Consider the following 13,403-nt stretch of genomic DNA (forward strand, 5'->3'; position numbering starts at 1 on the left):
CCACTGGTAAGATTTTGGGCTTTGGATCCCAGCCCTTGGACTTGACCAGAGGCAGAGTGACTGAACTTTACCAAGATTTTAGGGGACGGGTATTGCTGTGGGTCATTTTGTACTGGGCTCTGTTTCCTTTTCTGCAAGGCGGGAGGTGTTAGTGTTCAGTGTGTAACTCAGTCTTAGGTCATTTGGCCACAGGAGGCCACATCCGACCCCAGCAGAGAGAGCATCACATCCACCAGATGTGTGGTGGTCACTCAGACAGACTCAGCGGGCTCCCTGTGGGGGCGGGCACTGCGTGCTGGCCAGCCATCTTCGAAGGTGAAGTGCAGGGGAGAGGAGGATGGGGGGGGGGGGCTTGTAGGGGGAGGGGGCTGCAGGGAGAGGGTGGTAAGGACCGGGTGACAGAAGGGCTGACCCGCAGTGCTGTGTGTGGGCACTGCTAGTGTTCTCAGTGTGCTCTTGTCCCCTGTCTCTGCTACACAGAGGCAGCTGGGGGCCTTTTCTGCCTTTATGGGGTGCAGCTGGGGCACAAAAAGTGAGATTGGAGAGACAGGGGAGAAGGCAGCGGGACTCAAGACACTTTGCAGCCAGCAGAAGAGGCTTGGCCTTCGCAGAGGGCGATGGGGTCCCTGGAGCATTTGGGACAGGAGACTGCCACGTTAGGACATCAGGATGTGGGCTGCAGAGGTGTGCAGAGGTGTGTGGGTGGGCGGGGAGGGGTGGGATGGGAGCAGGAGACAGGCCTGGAGGCCCTGCTGAGTCCCAGGTGAGGCTCAGGGCCCGCCTGCCCTGGCGTCTCCCCCGCCACCCCCCCCATGCCCTTGACCTCTCCTGCCTTGAGGAGCACCGACTGATACTTCCCCAGCCAATCGCCCTCCTCTCTGCAAACAGAAGCTGGAAATTGTCTTGGGATGGGGCCTGTAGCTCGGATGGGCAGTGACTCCTCCCCTGGCCGCACAGGGGAAGTTCCAAGGAGTCCGGCCAGCAGCCCGCTCTCCCTAGTGATTGGGGCTGACTTAGTTCTGGCTCACAAGGAAGCCGGCTGGGGGACTGCCCTTCCTGGATAAAACAGGACTTCTGGAGAGATCTTTTATCTTTTTATTTTTTTTTCTTTGGCCTCCTTCCCTCCCTTTCTGGCTGGGATACTGGCAGGAGCACATGATAGATGGAGTTGTGACACCATCTTGTGACCATGAGGCAGCAAGCCTGAGCTTGGGGACATTTGTCTCATCTGAGACGGTGGATTTGAGGAATTGCTCCTGTAGGAGGCTTACTGGGGGCTGGGTAATTTTTTGTGTCAGTTTGACTGGCCGTGGGGTGCCCAGATTGAGTATCATTCTGGGTATATCTGTGATGGTGTTTCCAGATGAAATTTGAATTTGAATTGGCAGGCCCAGCAAAGCAGACCCTCTTCCCAGCGTGGGTGGGCCTCAGGCAACTCCCGATGGCCTGAAAAGAGCACAAGAGGGAGGAGGGAGGAGGAGGAGTTAGGCTTTTTTCTGCCTCACCGCCTGGGCTGGGATTGATGTCCTCTTTCTCTGCCCGCACACTGGGATTACACCACTGGGGCTCCTGGCCGTCCAGCTTGCAGGCGCTGGGTCGTGGTGCTTCTCGGCCTCCATAATTGTGCAAGCCAATCCGTCATAATAGATTTCCATTTACGCCCCACCCCCGCCTTGGTTCTGTTTCCCTGGAAAACCCTGACTAGTACGGACAGTGCTATGCTGACGATGTACTTGGGAGCCACATTGGTGAGGGAGGGAGGGACGCAGGGCAGGACTGGATGAGCAGAAATTGAGCCACATGCAGGCACGGTGGCCTCATCTGGTCTATCCTGCCCGGAGATCCTGGAGCCGGGACAGCCCTTCAGGGATGGCTTGAGCTGAGGACAGAGGGCTAGGTCTTTGTCTCCTCACACCGGCCAGTCACCGCGTGTGGGATGTCCTAGGGGTGAGGCAGCTTCCTTGGACAGAGGACGGATGGTCCCCAGGGAGCACTCAGCTGGGCGTGGGCAGCACCAGCACTATGGCAGTGGGGACGGGGTGCCTGGGTCCTGGACGTGCACCCCAGCGTCCCCTACATCCCTGAGTGGCTCGGCCGCTATAACATCGCAACAGCCTCTCCCCACTGGCCTTTTTGTGGGCAGGAAGCAACGTTCAAAGCACTGCTAGGCCAGCGTCCCTTTACTTTTGGTCGAAGGCATCATCCAGGGTAAGCCTTGGACCTTGGGGCACTCCGGTGAGTGAGAGAGAAAGGAGGCAGAGGGCACAGCCTGAGCAGTGAAACGGGTGTGCAGTGACATGACTCGGCCCTGAAGCTCCCCTCCAGCAGCAATGGATGCCACACGGCCACACTGCGGGGGCGGAGGCTGACCCCCCCCCCCACACCGCCCGCCTTTACTCGTCGCTTTCAGTGCTGGGAGCTGATTGCACGCTCTGTAAGATGGGAGTCGCTGCCACTGTCCTCCAATATCCATCCCACCATCATTCGGTAACAGAGCTTCGGATAGGTGGGAACGGATGCCCAGGCAGACCACACTGCCTGGCCTCCCCTGCATGTAGGGTCGTCACGGGGGATGTGAGTGGAGGCAGTAGGGGACAGCCATTCACGGACATGTCCTCTCTGTGTGGCGTCTGACCTGTCGACAGGAGGCTCTGTGCAACCTCGTGCTGGTGCTGGGGACCCGCTTACGGCGAAGGAGGTGGGGCGGTGAGCCCGTGGCCGTGGGACCCACCGGTCCCCTAACACACCACACGGCCCAGAAGCTGCCGGCCCAGCGGAGCAACGAAGCTGCCTTCCGGCTCAGAGTTGATAGCCTGTGAGTGGGGGCGTCTGACATGTGTCTCCTCTAAGTATAGACTTGGGTGCGGGAAGCAGGGGGTGGAGGCAGGAGTGGGTCTGCCCACCAATGCTGTCTCCAGGGGAGTTTGTCCGGTTCTCACAATCCTGACCTCTTCTAGAGGGGGAATGCTTCCAGAAAGGGATGTGGTAAGAGTCTGAGTCAATGCTGGGTCACGGCTCCTTGTGCCAGGAGACTAGCAGGTCAAGGAAGGGGTCTCCTCGCGGCCACCGGAGGAGGTAGGGATGCTGCTGCCCGGGGGCGGGGGGGGCGGGGGCGGGGGGAGAACACGTCTGGCACCTACCTGAGCCTGCCTCTCTGCCCAGTTTTGATGGTATGTGGACAAGCACAGCAGCCGTGACCTGAGAAGGGTGTGTTGACCGAGGTTCTAAAGCCTCTAGGACGAGAGTCCGGGCCGGTCCACCAGGTAGCTCATCTAGAACAGGAGAGATGCTACTCGGTGGAGGGAACCCACAGTGCTGAGGGCAGAGGGGCAGGAAGTGGAGGCACAGGGTGAGCAGCTGCTGTGGCCCCAAGATTGCATCAACCTTCCTCTTGTAAATTTCCACAAAAGGGAGCAGCCAGAATCCTGGAGACGCTCTTCCGACGGTGACCCCTGTGGCTGGCGGGTCTGAGGGGCGCCAAGGTGGACCGTGGTCGGCATTACGGCGTGCTGCCCAGATTCGCCCCTCAGAACGAGGGCTCTCATTCCCTCCGTGGCTGGGAGTATAGGCTGCCGATGGCTCAGAGAAGTCCCTCCTGGGGAGCTGCCCTCAGCTGCGGGCCACCCCCTCCCTGGACACAGCCCCGTGCAGACTGGCTTGTGCACGGTGCAAAGGCTCCACCCTCTGGTCTCAGTTCAGGACGTCCCTGTAGGGCCAGGTGGCCCCTCACCAGTCAGCCTCTCCTCCCCAAGCAGCAGCCTGCATGCAAGGGCCTGTCTCTCAGGGAGCCCAACCTGTGTCTCCTAGAGCCTCGCCGAAGCCTCGCCTGTTACCCAGCACTCTGGTCTTGTCTTGTGTCCCTGCTGCATCAGTGACGCTCCCTCGACCTGGAACCACTCCTTGCATTTTGTCCCTTCGCCTTAAACAGAAGTCACAGATCTGATCGATTGTCCTGACCCCGCCAGGCCTCCCTGTGAACACTCACCGCTCATTCATTGTCGCACGAATGCAGGCTTTTCCAAGAGTCTGCTCACGGACACAGCAGTGGAGGCTCCGTAATCATCACGTGTTGTCAATATTTCGTCGACATCCGGAGAGTCATAAATAATATAACAGCTGAATACACTCCATCTGCCAGAAGAAATAAAGCGTGATAATAGCATTGAAGCCCCCTGAATGCCTTACCGATTAAAGTCCCCACCAATACCCAGAGGAAACCACTCTTGAATTTGGTGTTTAGCATTCTTTTAGTTTAAAAAGATGGAGTTAAATACCACATGCATTCACGTTCAACGTTTTTTCACTCAATGTTGTGAAATTCGTTTATGTTGATGTATTTATAGTTATTTTCTTACCATATAGCGTCCTATTGGGTAACTATGTATCATTTATCAATTCTCCTATAGATTATTTTATGATTCCCCCCTCCCCCCAGTTACAGTTACAATGAACGTTCCTGTCTTTGCACACATAGGCGAGCTGCTCTGGGGTGCACACCAAGATTGGAATTGCTGGGTTGTAGGGTATATGCATCCTTAGCCGCTAGAAATTGCTGGATAGCTGTCCAGAGTTAGTGAATCAATTTCCACTCCCACCAGCAGCGAATCAGAGTTCATTCCGCACTGCTCACAAATCCACGTCCTCACCAGTTTGGGCAGTGACAGGTTTTAAGTTTTTGCCCATCTGTCCGGGGTGAAATGTCACGTCCTTGGTTTTAATTTCTTTCAGCCTAAATCTTAGTGAAAGTAAGCTTCTTGTGTTCGCTGCTCAGTAATTATTTGTTGCACAAATGAGTACGAGAAGCTCCACTCATTCATTCTGTGTTCACGCATCTGTCCTCTTTGATGCCTGCAGAGACCCCATTCCTACACCCTCCACAGGCTAGACTTTGGCTTACACACCTGGCCTTCTACCAGACGCTTTCACATGCCCTCGGGCCCAAAAATCCATTTGTGGAGCTTGTCTCGTTGCTCCTGATGCCGACCTATTCTTGTGACTTTGCCCTGGCAGGTCCTCCCATCCCCTTGTCTGGAGACTGATCTGTCCTCTAACCTACTGCTTGGCTGAGGCTGAGGCCTTACCTCTGTGACATCAACCCAGTTCATCCTCAAGCAGTCGTACACCTAGGCTGCAAACAGGCTGACCTCTTGCTCTCCTGTTCCTGTCGTGGCACTGCTAGCTCTTTTGCTCAGTGGGTCTTGAAGCCTTCATCAACCTTGGTATTGGTCTGGCTCCTTCTCCTAAGAGATGTGAGGCGGGCAAGCATCCTCAAGCTACGGGGATAACCGATCTAAGATGTCATAATTGCATCCAACCAGTTGCTAACTACTGTCCATTTTTCTATGTAAATTCTACTTCCATCATCTTTGCCCCGTCACCTTGCAGACTCTTGCAACAAGCCGGAAAAGCCGCTGAAAACCCCTAAGGTCTCCAGTGATGTCTGTAGGGGACCCCTGATACTGTTAGGAGCCAGTCTCCTAGGGGGATTTCTGAGGCCTCCGGGCTGTACAGCAGAGAGAAATCCCTGGGGCCTTCCTGAGCTCCACCAGGAGAGAATCCCATGAGACTGCCTGAGGCCGTGTCAGGAAGGAGCCCCTGAGGATCCACTGAAACTTTATTAGATCTCTGGAGATTCTCCGAGGTCGTGTAAGGACAGGATCTCAGGAGGGTTCATCAGGCTATGCAGCACAGGGGTCCTGAGAATCCACTGAGGCTGTATCATCAGGGGATCACCAAAGATCCATTGAGATCGCCCCAGGGAGAAGATTCCTGGAGAGTTTCTGTGGAGACTAAAGGGGATCCCTGGAGAGTTCCCGCAGTTGTCATTCACCCAACAAACATTTCTTTTTTATTAAAAAATTTTAAACGCTTATTTATTTTTGATTGAGAGAGACAGAGGGTGAGTAGGGGAGGGGCAGAGATAGAGGGAGACACAGATCCGAAGCAGGCTCCAGGCTCTGTCTGAGGTGTCAGCACAGAGCCCCATGTGGGGCTTGAACTCATGAACCATGAGATCACGACCTGAGCTGAAGTCCAGAGCCGGACGCTTAAAGAACTGAGACACCCAGGCGCCCCCAACAAACATTTCTAGAGGCAGAAGACACAGGCCCCACCCCGCAGGATCTCACAAGCCACCTGTGGAGACAGATAAATGTTGCAGGCCGGGTACTAGCAGCTGCGAACAGCCTCGCTATCGCCAAGACAGGTCTAAGCCTCAGTGTGGTGAGAGGGAGAGAACCATTCTGCTCTTCCAGAAGGAGGCAGCCTTTCCGGGGGGTGGTTGGCGCATGGCTGAGAGCACACACACAGAGCACCTTGTGCAGCATCTTGCGCTTGGCAAGCGCAGAAGCAATGTTGATTATCGGCAAGCGAGGCAAACTTTAATCAGAGAGCATAATCAGATTTGTGTTTCACAAGAGAGCTGGCGGAGGCGTGTTAAGGGGCTCCCCAGGCGCAGTGCCAGTCTGCAATGCCAGACTCCTTGGTCTACGGCCAAGGGAAGGTAGTGCTAGCAGCACAAGCAATTTCACTTTCCGGTGGCTACGTTAAAACAAACAAACAAAAAAAGGTAAAAGAAAACGAGAAAATAATTTCAGCAATATATTTTACTGGATCCAATATACCCCCAAATATTATTTCACTATGGAATCAACGTGAGGTTACTTTATTCTCCCTCTTTGCTTCGTACCGACTCTGAAACCCTGGGCGTATCTTTCTGCGCCGGGCTCAGCGCGCCACCCCCGCCGTCTGGTCCAGCAGCGGAGCCTGGAGGCGGGCGCGGGTGCCAGACCGCCGCCGGACAGCACACGCAGGCCCACAAGCCACCGCCACCGCCACCGCCACCGCCACCGCCACCGCCACCGCCACCGCCACCCCCACCTCGCTTCCTCCCCGGCGTCGCCCTTTAATGCCGTCAGCGCCCGCGCCGTGCGTCACGCGCGCCTGGGAGGGGGCGGGACTTCCGGACGCGCGGAGGCACAACTTCCGGAGGGAGGCGGAAGAGCCTCTCGGCTCTGGACTCCGGAGTCCCGGGACAGCTGAGGGGCTCCCCCGGGGTACAGGAAAGGGTCGCCGGGATCGGCCGGCTGCATTCCGGGTGTCGGGGCCGTGAGTCCGAGGGATGAGGAGGGGCCATGGCCAGCGACGGGGCCAGGAAGCAGTTCTGGAAGCGCAGCAACACCAAAGTCCCGGGCAGGTGGGTGTGACGGGGAGGCCGGGTCGGGGTCAGGGGTCAGAGGTCAGGTGGGCGCGTCGGCCGGCTGGGCTGCGGGTGGAGTCGGGGTCTGGGGGCGGGGGTGACCTGGGCTGTGGGAGGACCGCGGGGGAAGTGCGGGGGGTTGGGGAACTGGGGGCGGGGGGCCGAGCTTAGGGTCTGGGAGGTGACAGGGGCTGCGCGAAGCAGCATCGAGGCTTGAAGGGAGGAGGAGGGGGAGTCGCCGGCAAGTTTGTCCCGAGACTGGCAGGCTCCCTTCTGCGAAACTGCCGGGCTCCCTGGGCAAGTCGAAAGGCACCGGCTCGGGTCGTGCTTCGAAGAGTTCGGTGGAGTCCGGAAAGTGGCCCCAGGCTGTGCTCTGTGGGACGTCGGTTTCTGGAGGGGGCGTGGCGGTTTGACCCACTTGCCTGGCCTTCTCGTCTCTCTTGCGGACGACTGCTTTTGCCTTGAGCAAGGATTTGCTCGAGTGGATTTGGGACTCCCTGTGAATTTCCATGTATCCCACTTTCTGGCCTCAAAACCAACTCCTTTCTCGAGTCAGCAGCGGGAAGCAAATTTAACCAAAAATGAGAACAAAAACAGAAACAAACAACTGAAGTGCTTGCGAAGACCTGGGTGCACCCTGGAAGCTGTACAGCTCCAAAGTCCTGGTTGGCGTGTCACTGATCCCTGGCCGGGGCCCCTAGGGGACGCGAAGACGGGACGTGGAAAATGCTTGGGATAAAATCAGCCGCTGGTGAAAATAGACTAAACAGATTTCAGGGTTTCTGAACACGGTTTATTCCATTTGGAAACTAAGGTCTGACGTACTGAAAATGAGGAATGTGTGGTCTTCAAATGACTGCGTGTGGAGCCATTTGTAAGCACAGCTCATTTGCAAGTGCTGTATTATAGGCACTGTTGTTCGTAAGCTTTGTAGTTCGTTGTGTTCAGTCAGAAACGTGTATTTTTGGAGCTGTTTGGGAGTTGGTAGAAGCGAGTTAGGGTTTGCTCTGGCCCAGGGACTTGGGAGGGGATCGATCACCAGACGCGGCCGGCCGGAGATCCTGTTTTCCTTCCCAGGGCTGTGCTTGCTTGGAGCATGTCAGGGTCCGAGATGGTGTGAAAATTCTGCAATGGCAGAGAATAGGAGGTCCCAGTAGTGACAGAGGCAGATGCTCTGGGACGTGGACTCCAGGGAAGCTGAGCCGCGTGCAGGAGAACTTCTGTGTCCCTTCTGGGTCTTTCTTGAGGCTTTGGTCTGAACAAACTCTTAACGGCCAGCTGAGCTGTAGGAACGTGGGGCTGCTGTGTGTGGCGTCGTAACGGCGAATACGCTTTGGATTGACGACTATCTCTTGGTCATTTGTCCTTGCATTGGTTGTAGTAGTGTCCCCCTCCCCCCAGATTCCTCTCTCTCTGGAACCTGGGAACGTGACCTTGTTGGGAAAGTAGCATCTTTTTTTTTTTTTTAATTTTTTTTTTCAACATTTATTTATTTTTGGGACAGAGAGAGACAGAGCATGAACGGGGGAGGGGCAGAGAGAGAGGGAGACACAGAATCGGAAACAGGCTCCAGTCTCTGAGCCATCAGCCCAGAGCCCGACGCGGGGCTCGAACTCACGAACCGCGAGATCGTGACCTGGCTGAAGTCGGACGCTTAACCGACTGCGCCACCCAGGCGCCCCGGGAAAGTAGCATCTTTGCAGAGGGACTCAAGTTAAAATGGGGTCAGAGTGGATTAGAGGGAGCCCTTGTGCAGCGACTGGTCTCTTTCGCGGAAGAGGGCAGTTTGGACGCACGGGGAAGACGTAGGGAAGACAACAGGGAAGAGGAAGGCAGACGTGGGAGCCGTGCGCTCACGAGCCCGGGAATGCCAAGGCTTCCTGGCAACCAGTAGGAGCAGGAAGAGGCAGGGAAGGATCCTTCTGTGAGGATTTTAGACAGAGTGTGGCCCTGCCAACCCCCTGATGTTGGACTTGAAGCCTCCCAGACGGCCAGGATAGATTTCTGTCGTGGTGTGACGGCCACAGGCAGCTAACATGCCCCCCTCGGCTTTCTTCGTGAGATTCTGTGTTACTGAAGACAGGCTTTCGTCGCCCTTGGGCTTTGGCGCTGTGCTGGGTCTTAGGCATTTTGGAGAGTGGCGCCCTTGTTGGAGTTTCAGCGTTGGAGTGGAGTCTTGGAGAACTGCCAGAGGCTGTGGGTGCGGAGGGCAGGGCACCGAGGAGGGGTTGGGGCCCCTGGCAAGGCCTGCCCAGCCGCTGCGCGCCCCGTGCCTCCCAGGGCCCTGCTGCTGTTGCCGGCAGCAGGCGTCGCCCAGGTTTGCCCTCTTCCCTCAGCGGCTCACCTTCCCGTGGTCATCACTTGGCACACACTCGGGCTTTGCCTGCACGGGCACAGCGCTGTCAGAGCTCCCGGCGGGGTCCTGTGGCTCTGCCCGTCCTGTCCGTGGTCCCCATGATTGTCTGACGCTTTGAGTGTGGACATGAGCCCAGGGAAGCTCCACGGAGGAAGAACAGACTCACCACCCAATACAGGGCTGTTAGGGGGTCATTTATACGGCACAGCCCTTAATGTCCCTTAGTCATGATCCCCTCCTTGTGCGTCCTTGTGACAATAATGGCTGGTGGCCACGGAGCACTTAGTGTTTGCCAGGCAGTTCCTGGTGCCCCGCAGTGTTGCATCTCCTTAGTGTTGTAGAGTCACAGAACAGTGCTCTGTCCTCCAGCTGACGTTCCCGGGGGGCAGGCTTGGGTTAGGGCCCTTGGTTGTATCCCCTCCGAAGTGCCATGTGGGGGAGCAGAGTAAGGCCCTTTATAACCCGACCCCTGCCCAATTCTTTAGCCACATCTTGCAGCCCTCCTTGCTTTGACCTTTGCCCTCAGCGGTGCGGACAGGCTTGCAGGTTCCTTGGCGTACCTGCTGTGTGATGCCTCGGTCAGTTTCATGCCGTCAGAGCGGACCAGAATGTTCGTTCCCTCTCTTTCCTCCCCTTTGCCTGGCTTATTCAATTTTCTTAACTTTCAAAGTTCGCCTCCAGTGTACCTCCTCATAAAGCCTTGTGTGTTCTCGTGCAGCCTGGACCAAACCTTTCGTGCGTCAAACCCAGCATTGTTGGTAGGTGTTCTTCTCTGGACCGTGCGCTCCGCGAGTCTCACGACTGTGCCTTGCTCCCCTTTGCATTGTTAGTGCTGACTGATGGGGGTTGATTCGAACCTCCTTCCAGATTAGCCTCGAGGGAATAAGGGATTTGGGCAGGGGCTCACACTGCGCGAGAGGTGGTCTTGCCAGTAGGCCCCCACTCTGTGCACCTTGGACCGTAGATTGTCTGTTTGGCTGGTGCTTTCTTAGGGATTTCTCTTCTGGATGAGGCAGGATGTGTGATGTGGTGGAAAGACCTCTGGCTTGGTTCTGTGGTCCAGGTTTAGCCTATTTTTCCTGTTACCTGTGTGACTTTGACCAGGTCATGTCACCTCTGGGGCCCTCGGTTTCTGCACGTATAACCTGAGGAAGCTGGGTTAGACTTAAGTGGCTGGGGCCTCCAGGCACATATTTGTTTGGTCTAGTCTGATTCTCACTCCCTCTCTCTCTCTCTCTTTCTCTCTTTAAAAAAATTTGTTTTAAATTTTTTTATTTTTGAGAGAGAGAGAGAGAAAGAATGAATGAACAAATGTGAGTCGGGGAGGGGCAGAGAGAGAGAGGGAGACACAGAATCCGAAGCAGGCTCCAGGCTCTGAGCTGTCAGCACGCAGTCCCATGCAGGCCTCGAACTCCAGAACCATGAGACCACGGCCTGAACTGAAGCCGGACACTTAACCGACTAAGCCACCCAGGTGCCCCTAGTTTGATTCTCTTTGATTCCCTTTGACGAGCGTGAGAGAAGGCCTCTTGGACCAGCTTTGAGAGTTTGAAAATTTGTTCATTCGCCAGGTATTTGTTTAACCAACACTCTGTGCCAGGAACAGGTGCTAGAGATACACCAGTGACCCAAACCGATCTGAATCTGTGCTCTCACAGGGCTTACGTCGGAGCAGGAGGGGCAGAGAATAAATACCGTGACTGCGTGAGGGGGAGAGTTACCCCTGAGAAGACGGTGGTTGTTACTGAAACGTACAGCAGAGAATTGGGATAGACCCTTCGGAGGCAGGCAGGGAGAGTGGGGAGGGTCTCACAGTGACAAGGTGGCTGGAGAAGCCCTCACAGAGGAGGCTGCATTTGAGCAAGATTTGCAGGAGGTGAGTGCACAGGCCCCTCGGGTGGCCGGAGGACCGTGGTCCGGGCAGAGGGCGAGAGAGCGCAGAGCCCCCTGTCGGGAGTGACCCCGGCGGGTTTGGGACGAACGGGGGGCCTGATGACTGTAGCCGAGGGAGGAGGCAAGAGAGTCACGGGGCACGAGATCTGGCTGGGGGTGGGGGCGGGTCTCGCGGTCACAGCGAAAAGACGTGGGCTCTCAGTCTCTTATTCTGAAGTGGGGACACTGGAGGGTCTTGGCAGAGGGGCGGCTGGAGCTGCCTCTGGTCTGGCAGGATCACTCTGGCTGCTGAGTGGGTGGTAGGTTAGGGGCCGGGAGGGCAAGGGCAGCGGCGGGGAGACGGGTTAGGCTCCTGGGAACACCCAGGTGAGGGGTGACGGGGGCGCGAGAAGGGTCAGTACGTGGGTGGCGGAAGGCTCAGTCTCTGGCTCTCCGGGGCCGTCGATGCGCTTGGCTCCCGAGGGGTCTGCGGTTGCAGCTGGCCTTCTCGCCACGCTTCGCTTGACATGCTGGGAGCTCGTCGCACGCTGGCTGTGAGAACACAGGCGGCCTTTCGGCGTGGGCCCAACGCTCGCTGTCCCGGCCCGGCAGTGTGCTCGGCTCGCGGGAGGGCGTGCGGGCAGCTGGGGCCTGTGAAGGGTGACATTTGTGAGTGGGATGGCGGCAAGCAAGGCCCGGTTTGAATGTGGCAAGGCTGTGGGTGCCCGGGGCGGAGCTGGGGCAGAGGGTGACGCGCGGTCCGGCCGCCACAGCCCGAGGAGTCCCTGAGCCCATGAGACGTGAGCTCCACGGTCATCTTCACGGGCCACCGTCGCTCATCAACTGAGGGGAGGATTTGTCGGGATCACCCGTTCGTTCAGAACGTCCTTCCACGTGTCAGGTACCACGCGGAACCGAGAGAGGTGGCTCTCAGGCCGTGGGTGAGGGAGACCGCACGTCAGTTCGCGCGGTGCAAAGGGCTTCGAAGGCAATCCCGGGGGAGTGTTCGCAGAAGAGCGGGACACCGCGTGAACGGAAGGCCGTTCCCTCCCGGGAGAGGTCCTGCCTAACTTGAGGTGGCAGCAGCCCGTACAGATGCGGGGATGCAGGGGCGGGGGGCGTCAGAGCACTCCTGCTGGGACGGGCGCACTGTAGGGACTCCAGGGGCGGGGGAGCAGCACGCCGGGAGGGGAGCACTGTGAGATGAGCCTTGGGAGGGGTGCAGGTCTTGGAAGGCCATGGAAAAGAGTCGGGTGTTGATCCAAGAGCCGTGAGGAAGCACCGAAGGGTGTCGCTACGGTCCTGTCCATCCTCCTTGAGGAGAGGGCGAGAGAGGGTGAGGGTGAGGGCAGGGGCTGCCGCTGGAGTCGAGTGCGTGGGCTCAGGTCCCAGGCTGCAGGCGGGGCTCGCGGGACGCTCTGATGGCCTCCGTGTCGGGGGCTGAGGTGGTCACCGGGGTTCTGGCCAGAGGGATGGGGTGTGGTGGGCAGAACAGTGGTCTCCAAAGGTGTGCACGTCCTCCTCCCTGGAACCAGGAACCTGGAACCAGGTCGCACCGCAGAGGAGAGTGAAGGGTGCACATCAGCTGACCCAGAGACCGCAGATTCTTCTGGATGACCTGGCGGATCCGGTGGGATGCAGTGAGCTCTTCAAAGTGCTCAGAGTCAGCAGGAGATGAACTCTGGTCTGCGGTTGCCAGCTCTGAAAACGGAGGAAGGGGCCACGAGCTCGGGGGGTGTGGTGGCCCCCGGAAGCTGGAGCATCCTTCTCCTGACAGCCGGCAGGAGCCCCAGACCTCCAGCCGCAAGAAACTGCATTCTGCCAACAACCCGAATGAGCAGGGAGTAGATTCTCCTCAGAGCATCCAGAAATGAACGCAGCGGCCAGCACCTAGACGTTAGCCTGGTGAGAGCCGCCTGGGACTGCTGACTGCCGGACTTTAAGATAATAATCGTGTGTGTTTAAGCCGCTGTTTGT

At 57.4% G+C, this 13,403-nt stretch overlaps 1 protein-coding gene and 1 long non-coding RNA gene across 3 annotated transcripts in view; one reads left to right on the forward strand and one right to left on the reverse strand.

The window, feature by feature from the left end:
• Positions 1-1,116: 1,116 nt before the first annotated feature.
• LOC125170469 (uncharacterized) lies at positions 1,117-6,822 on the reverse strand. Of its 2 annotated transcripts, none has more exons than XR_007154043.1 (4): positions 6,689-6,822; positions 3,986-4,131; positions 3,141-3,272; positions 1,117-1,446 (listed from the first exon to the last, which is right to left on the reverse strand). It is a non-coding gene; the product is annotated as an uncharacterized LOC125170469 (long non-coding RNA). The 2 variants fall into 2 exon arrangements; XR_007154042.1 differs by lacking the exon at positions 6,689-6,822 and adding an exon at positions 5,082-5,892.
• Positions 6,823-6,989: 167 nt separating this feature from the next.
• Positions 6,990-13,403, forward strand: part of TBC1D22A (TBC1 domain family member 22A) — a 324,584-nt gene continuing 318,170 nt past the window's right edge. Inside the window, exon 1 of the mRNA XM_047866047.1 lies at positions 6,990-7,195. Within this exon, the coding sequence (XP_047722003.1) occupies positions 7,134-7,195 (62 nt within the window). The 5' untranslated portion in view covers positions 6,990-7,133. The remainder of the gene's footprint in view (positions 7,196-13,403) is intronic.

The sequence above is a fragment of the Prionailurus viverrinus genome, chromosome B4, assembly GCF_022837055.1.
Source record: "Prionailurus viverrinus isolate Anna chromosome B4, UM_Priviv_1.0, whole genome shotgun sequence".
Lineage (NCBI taxonomy): Eukaryota > Metazoa > Chordata > Mammalia > Carnivora > Felidae > Prionailurus > Prionailurus viverrinus.